The sequence below is a fragment of the Agelaius tricolor genome, unplaced genomic scaffold (genome assembly GCF_023055355.1).
Source record: "Agelaius tricolor isolate 1412-34295 unplaced genomic scaffold, bAgeTri1.0.p SCAF_29, whole genome shotgun sequence".
NCBI lineage: Eukaryota > Metazoa > Chordata > Aves > Passeriformes > Icteridae > Agelaius > Agelaius tricolor.
Window position 1 is genome coordinate 8,473,411 of NW_027269289.1, and position 11,919 is coordinate 8,485,329.

The 11,919-nt window shown below is 58.4% G+C and overlaps 1 protein-coding gene across 1 annotated transcript; it reads right to left on the reverse strand.

The window, feature by feature from the left end:
* Nucleotides 1-567: 567 nt before the first annotated feature.
* Nucleotides 568-7,788, reverse strand: LOC139600945 (5-hydroxytryptamine receptor 3A-like). Its single transcript, XM_071449556.1, has 9 exons — nucleotides 7,623-7,788; nucleotides 5,494-5,657; nucleotides 5,324-5,368; nucleotides 4,879-4,988; nucleotides 4,148-4,317; nucleotides 3,783-3,943; nucleotides 3,334-3,544; nucleotides 2,974-3,207; nucleotides 568-2,800 (listed from the first exon to the last, which is right to left on the reverse strand). The coding sequence occupies exons 1-9, from the start codon at nucleotides 7,687-7,689 to the stop codon at nucleotides 2,502-2,504; spliced, it is 1,461 nt and encodes a 486-aa protein (XP_071305657.1). The 5' UTR covers nucleotides 7,690-7,788; the 3' UTR covers nucleotides 568-2,501.
* Nucleotides 7,789-11,919: the final 4,131 nt, after the last annotated feature.

The window sequence follows — 11,919 nt, forward strand, 5'->3', positions numbered from 1 at the left end:
GCCTGCTGTCTCCCATTCCTATGCCCATCAAGAGGAGGAGGAGGAGGAGGAGGAGGAGGAGGAAGGATGCATCCCACCAGCTTGGGGCGAGCCATGGGGGTACCCACAGTGGTGAGTTTGGGGGTGCCTGCTCTGAGGGGGAAATTGCGGAGGTCCTATCCCTAAACCAGCCCCAGTGGGCGGGGGGGTCTCCCTGGAATGTCCGTGTCCCCGTGGGCAGGGAGCATCCACAGCACGCTGCCTGTGCTGCTGCCTGCCCATGTGGCTCACCAGGGAGCAGAGCAAGTTTGCCTCAATGAAAGTGAACTCGTTCATTTAAACCTGCCTGCAGAGCCGTCCGGCCCCCCGCTGCGTTAATTATCCTGTAGTTCCCGACTGATTGCTGTACACTAAGCTTAAGCCCTCCTTTATTTATTTACTGACTACATTAACGGCAGCGCCTGCTCTCCTTTTGTGCCGTGGCAAACCGCGCAGCACCGCACGCTGCCGTCGGCCCGAGCGGGTGCTGCCAGCACCACCCGGCCCTGCCTGTGCCCGACGCTGCCCGCCACCTCGAGATGCCATCAGACATTGCTTACAGCACAGCTGGAGTCACCAAGGGCTGAGTTTTCCCAGGGATGGGTGGCATGTGCCAGTGTCCTGCTCCAGCACTTCCCAGCAGGTTTGAGGCGCTATGTGTCCATTCCAAGGCCCTGATGATGCTCCTGCCTCCCCCAGTCCCCCCAGCACAGCCTCCCAGGAAGGCTTTGGGCAAGTGGTGGGGAACTTTGGTCCAGGTTAGGGCAAGCAGAAGTGGTCCTGCTGTGAGGAACCTGCGGGCTGCAGCGCCCCACGAGAAGGGAGGCAAAGCCCAGCCTGGCACAAAGGCGTTGTTACAACAGCGGGGAAATCGCGGCAGGACCGGGCCTTTGTGTGCACGCTCGCACAGCAGCTGGGAGCGATTATGCTGCAACAATGTTCTGTTCCATCAACATTATGTCCTCATTAAACCTTTATTAGGAGATTAGATTCAGATTTATTGATTTTTTTTTTTTAAAGAGGAAAATCCAGGCTTCTCTCAGATGCCTGGAACTTTTTTCCCACATGCAGCACTTCCCAAAGTAGCAAGAGGGCAAGGGGAGAATCAATCTTTCCTCCAGGACAGGCAGCTTCTCCTTCCAGGGAAAAGGACTGCTGAGCTTCTTGAGGGGGGTTAGGTTGGGTGCATGATGGCTTCCTAGCACGGGGAGGACAAGGACCAAAGTATTCAATGGGACACAGCAGCACAGATGAGCATCTTGCAGTGCAGCCTTGGGGGACATCAGGGTCACGGCGGGCAGGAGAGAGATGGCAAGGCTGGCTCAGGAGTCTTGCTGCCCAGTACCCTCGTCAAACACATGGGCTGGGTGGCATCGCCCACCCGGGTCAATGGCCCCATTGGATTTGTCTGTTGGAGCGTTTGATGTTACACGAAGGCAGCTCATTCCAGAGGGTGTTAATTGCCCGCTGCACTGATCAGGTCTGTAGCACCATCGATCTCGGCAGGATCAATGGGCTGATTTAGTGTCTCACGAACTCTTTAACTGGACACCTCATCAATAGGCAGCCACTTACAGACCATCAGCGCATTAGTGCAGCCGGCGCTGGCAGGAGCCCGCTCCACCCGTCCTCAGCCCCCGTCACTCAGGGGTGAGTTTTCCTGCAGGTGATGGCTCTGAGATGGTGAGTGGAAGTCTTGCTCTGGGGCTGGTGGGTTTGAGGGCAGATGTATGAGAGCCAGGTGGTGTCAACCCACCTGTCCCCCATCACCTGCCTATGCAGGGATGTTCCTAGAACATGGGATGGGCCCTTATGGTATCTGTGGCACTTCTCGCCTTGTGCCTCTGTCCCTGCAGGGGCAGATGACAGCGGGAGCTGGGATCTACTGCAGCTGTGATGGCAGTCCTGCCCCCGCGCATCTCTCCCCGTACCACGCGCTCACGGAGTCCGTCCCATTTCCATCCCAGTTTGGCCGCGGCCGGACGCGGGGTCTCTCCCACTTCCGAAGCTGCTGAGCACAAGCATGGGGGGATCTGCTGGGCAAGCATGCCCGGGGGCCCGGGGTACGATATAAAGGCAGCAGCCGGGGTGAGGGGTAGGGGAGCCGAGGACAGCAGGACCCTTGGGGAGGTGGGGATCCCCCGAAGCAGGGGGGACCCCACCCGATGCCGGGGACCCCGGCTCGGGAGGCGGCGGGGCCGGGCGGCGGGGCCGCTGTCCGCGGTGCTGAAGCCGCGGCCGTGGCCGGGCCGGGCCGGAGGCGCTCCCGGGGCTGGCAGGGGAAGCATGGAGAGAGGTTTGGGCAGGGTCATGGGGTCCTGGGGGCTCCTGCTCAGCTCCGCCTTCCCGCTGCGGAGGTGAGGGACGTGAGGGATGCGCCCGCCTGGGTGGACAGACACTGGCCAGAGCCAGGGAGTCCCAGAGCCAGGGAGAACCCACCAGAGTGAGGTCCCCCATCTCCCGCCCTGAGCACCGGGCACTGCTCAGGCATCCCTCCACACCGACCAGAGGGTGCCCAGTGTGATGCTGTAAGCCAGGACGGCTGCCAGGTACACCCGGAACAGCAGCACATCCAACACGTAGCCCACTTGCAGCCACTCCCGGGCGAGGTCGCGGAATTCCTCCCGTTTTTCCAGGAGCTGGTGGATTGCCGTGGTCTCACGCAGGACCTCCTGCAGTGCTGCTGAGCCCTCCGGCCGGCCAGCAAAGGCCAGTGCAGGCCTCGTGCCCCCCACTGCCCCGCACTCCCGGGGGTCCTCACAGGCATAGGGGGTCGGCTTGGCTGAGGGATCAAGAGAAGCAAATGTGAAAAACCTATTTAGACGGGGAACTGGGATTTGTGAGGGTGAACTAAGCACCCAGTTCACCATACAAAGAACGGCTATGTAGATGTAGATGGCTACAGAGCACCTAGACTCCTTCAGTTCCCACAGGCCCTCCCGGTGCCACCCTTACCTGTGCTGTCATTGTTCTCCACCTGCCTGGACGTGTCCAAGGTTTGCATCCTGCTTTGGCTGAAATTCTTCCTGTCCCGGATACAGAGCAGGATGGTGGCTCTTTCCAGCAGCAGGTGTTTCAGCCACTCAGGGACGTGGGGCTGCAGGTCTTGCTTGTGCACCAGGCACACAATCAGGATGGTCTCTGTCAGGCTGATGACGAGCAGTGCCATGCACACCACAAAGTAGATGCCTGCAGAGGCACCAGTGAGGTGAGTGACCTGCAAAGGCTCGTGCACAGAGCCAATCCTCCCTGTCTCAGGGCCCTGCAGTCTCTGCCCACGACTGCCGTGGCAGGTGGATAGGAGAAGCACCCTACCTATCAACGGGGTGCCGACGGCTGTGGCTGGCAATGTGTCAGATACAATAATGAGGAAAACCGAGTAGCCCAGCAGGAGAGTGATCTTGAAAGAGACCCTCTCCCCACTGTGGGGGGGTAGGTAGAAGCCCACAATGTCCATAACCATCAGGAAGATGCTGGGGAGCAGCAGGCTGACGGTGTAGAAGAGGGGTCGTCTCCGGATCACTACCTGCAGGACAGAGACAGAAAAGGCTGTGAAGGGTTGAAATGAGGCCTTCAGCTGCTGTGGCTCTTTGCCAAGGCGGGTGAGGATGGTGGGGGGCACTAAGGTGAGCCAGAGGAAGGGCTCACTAGCAGGAGCCTCCCACCTGCAGGCAGGAGCTGCAGCACAGAGCAGCGACAGGGATGGGACAAGTCCCTTCCCTCGTGCCACATCCCCGAGAAATGCGGTGGCCAAAGGCTCTTACATAGAACTTCATCTCAGCATAGCTGTCACTGCTCTTGACACTGAACTCCTGGAAGTGGCTGAGCACGTAGAGCAGCTCCCACTCGCCCTGGTTCATGAAGACACTTTGGTCGAACTTGACGAGCTCCGGCTGCCGCCACAGCGAGAGGTTGATGTCACGAACTGGGGGGCGGAGGAGAGGTGAGGACTGCGGGCACCCCGCCCAAAGCGCCGGCAGCTGCCGGCACCTGCACCGCGGGCTGCCCGCCCTGCGCGCTTCCCCGGTCCGCTGGGGCCATCTAGAGGGACGAGCCGCCTCCTGCACGGAGCTCCGGCCCGCGAGGGCTGCCCGCTCCCCCGGGACCCCAGCGCGGGCCCGGCACTCACTGTGGTGCAGCCAGCTGGTGAAGGTCAGAGAGCAGTTCTGCACGTCGAAGGGGAAGTTGTAGATGTCCAGGCTGCAGGCAGTCATCACCTGGATGGGTTTGAGGTTCTGCACCTCCCCGTGATGGCTGACGTAAACGTAGGGGACGTGTGGGGACTTTCCAACATCCACACTGAGGGACATGAGGGACAGAGATGTGGGCTGGAGAGCACTCTGGGCAGGGCTTCCTTCTGCCAAGTGGCATTTCAGGGGGGATCTGCCCAAGAGCCAGGGATTTGCCTCCTGTGCTTTTTTGGTCATACCCTTGCAGGCATTTTTGCCTCCCATCACCTCTGCACTGCCCAGACTGCTGCCCTCTCCCAGCCTGAGAAGTCCTAGAGCCCTCAGGAGGCACCGGAAGCACCTTAAATCCCCACGGAGTGGGAAGGACACCAGATAGCTCCATGGGAAGGGCCAGCAGCTCTGCAGCTGCCCTGGCATTGTACTGTCTTCACAAAGCCTTTCTCCTGGTATCTGGATCTCACCCCCAGCACAGTGAGGGTAATTACCAATGGTTGTGGTTAGCCAGCATTGGAAATGGCCCAGCTGCAGAGCCAATCCCCATCTGCAGCTCCCGATGCGGGGAGGCTGCCAGCTCTGTGCCAGGAATACAAAGCATGGGACTGTACGTGCCCACGGTGGGTGAGGAGTTCCAGTCCCAGTGCATCTCCCTCGAGACCTTGGCTGCACTCACAACTCATTGATGAGGATGTCGGGCACCCAGATGCTCTCCACAGGGAGGGAGATCTGCGTCAGGTTGTCGAAGTGAGCTGGGTCCCACTTGAGGAACTCATCTATCCAGTGCTGGGGACAATGGAGAGGGGACTTGGTGGGTGAGGTCCTTCCACTCTGCCAGCACACGGACCCCAGGCTAGCACCAAGAAAGCTTCCCACCCGCGGGAGGGAGGGAGGGAAGAATAATCCTTCAGCTTGCACAACACCCAACAGCGCAAACCAGGGAGTGTGAAAGCTGAGCCTTGAGGTTCATGTGCTACAGAGGTCTCGCCAACCCCCGGGATGTGTTACCCCCCTGCTCTCCTGTAGGACTGCACACTTCTCTCACAGGAAAACATGGGGGTTTGGGGGTGCTGGACCCCAAGGGGCCAGCAGGGAAGGGGTGAGGTTTCGTGGCTCCTCACCTGCCTGTACCAGATGTAGGTGGTCAGCACCTGGTCCTTCTCATCCTGTGGAGATGAGAACGGTGTCAGAACGGGGCACTGACCCTCTGGAGGACGGGCAGAGCACGCTGGCATGATGCTGCACGCCAGGTACCATTCCCCTCCCTGTGCAGTGGGAGCAGGGGACTCACCACGCTGAGGATGGCGTAGACCATGAGGTCGATGGCCACGTTGGTGGTCGTTCGCCAGTCCCGCACGGGCCGGGTGCCCTTCTGGTAGTGCGCCAGGAGGTGGTGGGAGAGGCGGCGCAGGGCGGGCTCCGAGGGCTCCGGGGTCCCGCCCCCGGGCCGGGCACCTGCTCGGCAGAGGGACAAAGGGAGCGAGGGAGGGAGAAAGGGAGGAAGGGCAGCGGCTGCCGTCACCCTGGGGTGGGCTGCGGGGTGCTGCCAGCTGCCTGCCCTCACTTACCACTTGGGGTTTCACATCCAACTTTAATAGAGCATCCTGATGGGAAACAAGCCTGGACAGCAGAACCACCACCTAATATGTTACTGATACCCTGTGCCACGCAGGTTGTCAGCGCTGTGACCTTCCCCAGCCCCAGAGGGCACAGCTGCGAGCCCGCACCTCTCTGGAGAAGTACCAGGGCAGCGGCAGCGGGGAACCACGAGGGACGCACTGCCCCCGGGAAGGTTTCATACCACTCGTTCCCTCCAGGGGCATTTCTTTGCTCAGCAGGTGGAGACGGTGAAGGTTAGAGATGAAGCAGGATGCTAAATTCATTTATTAGGTATCTTGGTGTTTGCTTCCTGTGAAAACAGTCCCTTCACTGGTGCCAGCAGCATCAAGTGAGGGCAAATTGTTTTCAGCGCCGTGTCCTCACTGCCAGGTGCCTGGAACACCAGGGCTGGGCCAGGGCAGCAGTGCTACACTTGTGGCTGTGCTCTGCAGCACACCCAGCCCCAGAGCCCAATTCCAGCATAATGGAAGAGACTAATTGGAATAGATCTATGGGAACTTGGGAAAAGCTACTGGAAGGGAATTTTAATCTCTATTTTAAGCTAAAAAAAAAAGAAAAAAAAAAAAAAAAAGAGAGAGAAAGCAACAGCCTCAGCCCCTCTGACATTGCTCATGAGTGGTAGTGCTGGGGAGCCAGCCGGGTGCATGATGCTCGCCCAGGCAGGCATGAGCCAACAGAGGCACTGAGATGGGGGAGAGGCAGCAATTAGGGTGAGGGGAGGAAATGCAGCTGCTGCCATCACCACAGCTTGGGCCAAGTGACCTTTCCTGCTGCAGCTGGTGGCAGCTGGCTCACGCTTGCACTCTTCCTTGCACCACCTTCTCCTCACATCCACACCACCCATATCTGCATCAGAATGCTTTGGCAGCAGGGAAATGGCTTTGCAGAGGGAGGACTGGGCTGGGTTCACCTCAGATGCTCTTTGCCTCTGCTCCAGACACCATGCTGGTCTGCCCAGCCCAAATCTGTGCCAGGGCTTGCCAGCAACTCATCTGGTGCAACTCGGCACAACCCTGGCACAGCGCTAACACATGGGGATCTGTGTGCACAGCCCCTCCTGGCCAGCATTGCCAGGGTGAGCCTATCACTGCCCCCACTCCTTTTCTGCCACCTTAGATCTGCTAACACTGGGAGAAGGCTTGGGAGTTGGGTGACAGGAGCTACATGACCTGTCCAGAGATTTGAGTCAATAGCCTGCTGAAAACTCAGTTGGGCTGGTGCAAAACAGCTCAAGGATTTTTTGTGCTATTTGCCAGGAACATTCGATGAGAAAATAATAATTGAATAACAAGGAAATCTGTTGGCTGTCAATTTTGCACTGCACAGAGCTGCAACTGCAAACTATAGGCACAGCATCATGCCCAAAACCCAGCTCTAGGTTATGAGGGGGGACTAAACATTATATTGGAGGAAGCCCTTCACCAGGCAGGGGGCTCAGGCAGCCTCTCTCAGGCAGCAGAGAGCAGGCAGGAGACCCCCATGTCTCTGTCTGTCCCCAGGGCTGGTTTTGGGCACAGCTCCAGAGCACCTCAAGACCCCACAGAGCAGAGCTGGGTTCTAAGGCTACGTTGCCTTGCTGCCAGTGTCACCCAGGCAGGAGGCACCTCCAGGCTCTGCAGCGGAGCTCCCCCATCTCCAGCCTCTCCCAGGTACGCCACCTCCCAGCAGCACGAAGGTTTCCCTAAAGAGCAGCCCTTGCCTGTCCCTCAGCACGGCTCAGGTGCTGGGACGATGCTGCTCCGTGCAGGAGCGCCCCGCTCCGCCTCAGCCCCCAGCCCTGCCCGCCCTCCCTCGCCTTACCTGGGCTCGGTAGGGCCGCGGCCAGCGGCAGCAGGGCCAGGAGCGCCCCGAGAGCCGCGGGCACCATGGGTCCGCCGGCTGCAGCCGCCGCCCGCTCGGCAGGACTGAGTGGAGCGGGGAGGCAGGCGGCACTCGCGTGACTTTGCCCACAACGTCGGGTTTTTGAGAACGCCCAATTAATCTCGCGATCAGCCTCTCCCGCTGCATCAGGTTTCAGGCTGGGAGGATAAAATGCTACAGGAGGATGCGAGTGGGGCCCACCCAGCCATCCCCCATCCCCGCCCAGCTCCAAAAGAGCTTCCCCATCCTCTGCCCAGGCGCCTGCTTGTGGCAAAGCGGGTTTTGGGGTCCCAGCATCGTGTGCAGTGGGGGCACGATGGGGGGAGAGGGTGCCAGGGCTGAGCCAGGAGATCCTCAGCAGCTGGAAAGACAGGGAAACCCTCTGAGGGGCAGGGGAAGGGAGCCTGGCCAGGGATATGCCACTGACACAGGGTGGGTTTCCACCAGCAGGGGAGAGGGGAGCTCTGGAGGTACCAGGCTCCCCTTCACACCTGCGGCAGGTGGGCCTGTGCCACTGACGGTGGCTCTGACAGCTGCAGGTGGGGGCAGCCAGCCCTTGGCACCCCTGCCTGAGGCAGCAGCTTTCCCCTAACCCCTCCAGCCTGCACCTACACTGGAGTCCATTTTTACCCCAGAAATTTGCATTTGTTGTAAATTTCAGCAAACAAAGTTCTTCCTACTGTTTTCAGTTTCCCGAAATATTTAACGCCTTGGGGCAAACAAGACTGGAAGCAAAGCCTGGTCAGGTATTACTGAGAGCCAAAAGGTCCTCGGTGTCCACCCATGCATGGGTGCCCTGCTCAGGCTGCGCGTCCACAGCATCAGCGCCTTGGGCTGGGCAGTGTCTCTCTGCCTGGCAGGGGAGCTTCCCCTCCACCCTAAACCTCTGTAATCTTCTGTATTCCTCTATGCCTACACTGTGCTTGTGTGTGTTGCAGGTGCCTATGCCCCCACAAAGCTGCCAGCTGCTGGAAATCCTGGGGAAGCAGCGGCCAGGGACCAAAGCCTGCGGCAGTGGCGTAGAGCAAATTGCATCAGATGCCGGCATGGAGTCACTTAAACGAGATAAGAATTAGTGCGGGGCCCTGATGAACTCCCCGTTGGCTGCCAACAGCGGTGTCAGGGAGAGAGCGAGAGCAGAGCTGGGGCTAATTTGATTTCTCGGCTCCGTTAGTGGCTGGCAAGTCACCTCCCAGGGAGCGCCAGCAGCTCACAGTGCTCTCCCCTTATTGAATCTGGGTAATGAAAATCACGGGCAGCGCCACCACGGTGCTGGGGACTGTGCCCTACTCTGCCCCCTCTCCTGCAGCCTCCTGCTCTGCAGCCGGCAGGACGAGGCCAAGGGGGCGCGGAGTGCTCAGTGGAGCCTCTGCTGCAGCATCATTAACTCTGAATTTTCTCCCTCGGGTTTTACATCTTCATCTTAAAGAGATTTTAATGTAGTTCCTATCAGCCCTCCTGTTATTGGATATCTAATTAGCGTGATCTACTGTAGGCTCATGTTACACACACACAGGGGGCTCTTGCGGGACGTTCTGTGGGACGGCTGATATCAATCGGCAGCGCCCAGATCAGATTTACTTTCCAAAATAGCATAATGGGATTTTATTAGCCCTGTAATCTGCTGCATGGTAATTGCTTTTCTGGGAATCGAAGTGCTCAGTGCCTGGGGCTTCCCACAGCTCAGCCCAGCGTCCTGTCCAGGCCCTGCTGCAGCCAGGCATGGCAGCATCTCTGCAGGCTCCATTGCAGCCAGGCATGGCAGCATCTCTGCAGGCTCTGCTGCTCCCCTGCAGCCAGGCATGGCAGCATCCCTGCAGGCTCCACTGCAGCCAGGCATGGCAGCATCTCTGCAGGCCCTGCTGCAGCCAGGCATGGCAGCATCTCTGCAGGCTCCACTGCAGCCAGGCATGGCAGCATCTCTGCAGGCTCTGCTGCTCCCCTGCAACCAGGCATGGCAGCATCTCTGCAGGCTCCATTGCAGCCAGGCATGGCAGCATCTCTGCAGGCTCCATTGCAGCCAGGCATGGCAGCATCTCTGCAGGTTCCCCTGCAATCAGGCATGGCAGCATCTCTGCAGGCCCTGCTGCAGCCAGGCATGGCAGCATCCCTGCAGGCTCCACTGCAGCCAGGCATGGCAGCATCTCTGCAGGCCCTGCTGCAGCCAGGCATGGCAGCATCTCTGCAGGTTCCCCTGCAATCAGGCATGGCAGAATTTCTGCACTGGATGGATGGGCACTCAGGCCTCTCTCCTGGAGCAGCCATGCTGCAAGCAGGTTCCTTGGCTGAGCAAGCAGGTATTTAGCTCAGAGTAGCAATCTCAGAGGCTGAGGAGAGCACAGGGGCACAAGCACAAGATCCCCAACATGTGATGGCACAAGTGATGCTCTGCATTCCCTCCTCACCCCAATGTGAGCTCATCCCAAGTCTGGGGTGTGCAGCATTATGCACTAGAGTCCTTTGGCAGCTCCCACCCCATGCCATGGAATGTGCTGGGCTCTGCACAGGCCGGGGTGCTGTAGCCAGGCTGGGGAGCACAGTGGGAACAGGAGGGAGGCCTCCATTGTGGTGCTGCCGGTGCGGAGCAGGCAGGAGAGGGAAGCAGCTCTCCTCCAGGCTGCCAGCGCTCGCCTTTCAGAGCGCGTTTGGAGCGTCAAAAACAATAAAGCATCAGCGAGGAGCCCTGGCAGCACAGCTGCCTGATGGCCCCGGCCCCATCAGGCGCCCGAGGCCGCCCATTACGGAGGCTCACGCTGCCCGAATTGCATGTCTGCTGTGATTTAACACTGCGAGACATGAGATGAACACCGCAGGCAGGCAGGGCACGGCCGGGCCCGCTGCAGCCCCGCTCCCACGGGGCCCTGCTCCCAGGGACAGGGGTCCTGCAGGAGGCTTGGGCTTCCTGGCATCCCGGGGGCACTGCAGAGGGCCAGGGGCACACATGGGATCTCTGCTCTGGCACTCGCCTTGTGCAGCTCCAAGAACGAAGCACAGACCAATTGCCGTGAACAGCTGCTCAGTGTGGTGCCCTTGGCAAATTTAATTTCATTTAGGGACACTGATGGCTTTGTCCCATAGGTGCAAACTGCTTGGCCATTGGAGAAGCCAAAAATTGCCCATTCCAGCTACCAAGCCCATCCTCACCCCAGTGAAGGAGCCCAATGCTTTTAAATCCCCCAGAGAAGGGATGGAAGTGCTTTCCTTTCAAGGCCTCTCTTTCATTAGACACCCTTCAGATGTTTGCAATATTCTGCCACTGTTTCATTACCACTAAAGGCAGGCAATAATAAGTACATGAAGGTGTTTGGAGCCCATTGCTGTTAATGAAGGAGATCTGGCTGATGCTGAGCAGGACGGGAGCTATGCTCACAGGCTGAGCCCAATCTCAGGGCATGGAAGGAGAGGGCATGTCTGCAGCCGGCTCTGTCTGACGGTGTACAATCTCCCCCTAGTAAATTATCTTGGATGTAACAGTGCTGTGACTGCACTTAACGCTGCAAACAAATTGTTCTACACCCTAGTTAATTATCACAGCATTAATCAGGCTGCTAAACATTAAACACAGCCTGGACAAACCTGGAGCTAAATATACAGGTCTGAGTTTATCTTTGTGACAGGGAAATTCAGAATTTTCATGGTTAATAGTTTTTTTTAAGGTAGAAAAATCCTGAGGACCCTTACCTAAGCAACGAAGTTTGGGTATAGCACCATTCCCTCTGCAGCGCATGAGGGTCCCAGAGTGAAAATCACAGTGCCCAGCACCACCTCCCTATCTCTCACTATTAATAGCCTGGCAGGCTCCCAAAATGAGTGGAATTTCTTACTTTGTTGCATTTAAGGATCACTGCTTGTCTTGTTTATACTTTGCACATCAGGGAAATTGGCGAACACCAGCTTCCACAGTTTCACCTTATCTACACTGCTACCTCCTCCCTCTTGCCTCCCCAATTCCTCATCTGGAGTATCTGTGAGAACCAGGAAACCGAGACAATCTCAGAACAGTCCACACTGAGGTCCCACACCTCTCTCAAAACAAAAGGCAAGGGACAGTCTGTGACTGCCCAGGACAAATCCAATGTGGGAGATGCCCACCCAGCTGGGAAAGGGCATTTTCACGGGACAATTGGCAACCAGGGTATGGCAGTGGCACTGTGTGACCCTACTGTCCCCTTCCTCGTGCAGTGCCACAGCTCTGCTGGAAATGCCAATGCCATGAGTGTCACAGGAGCTTCAGAGC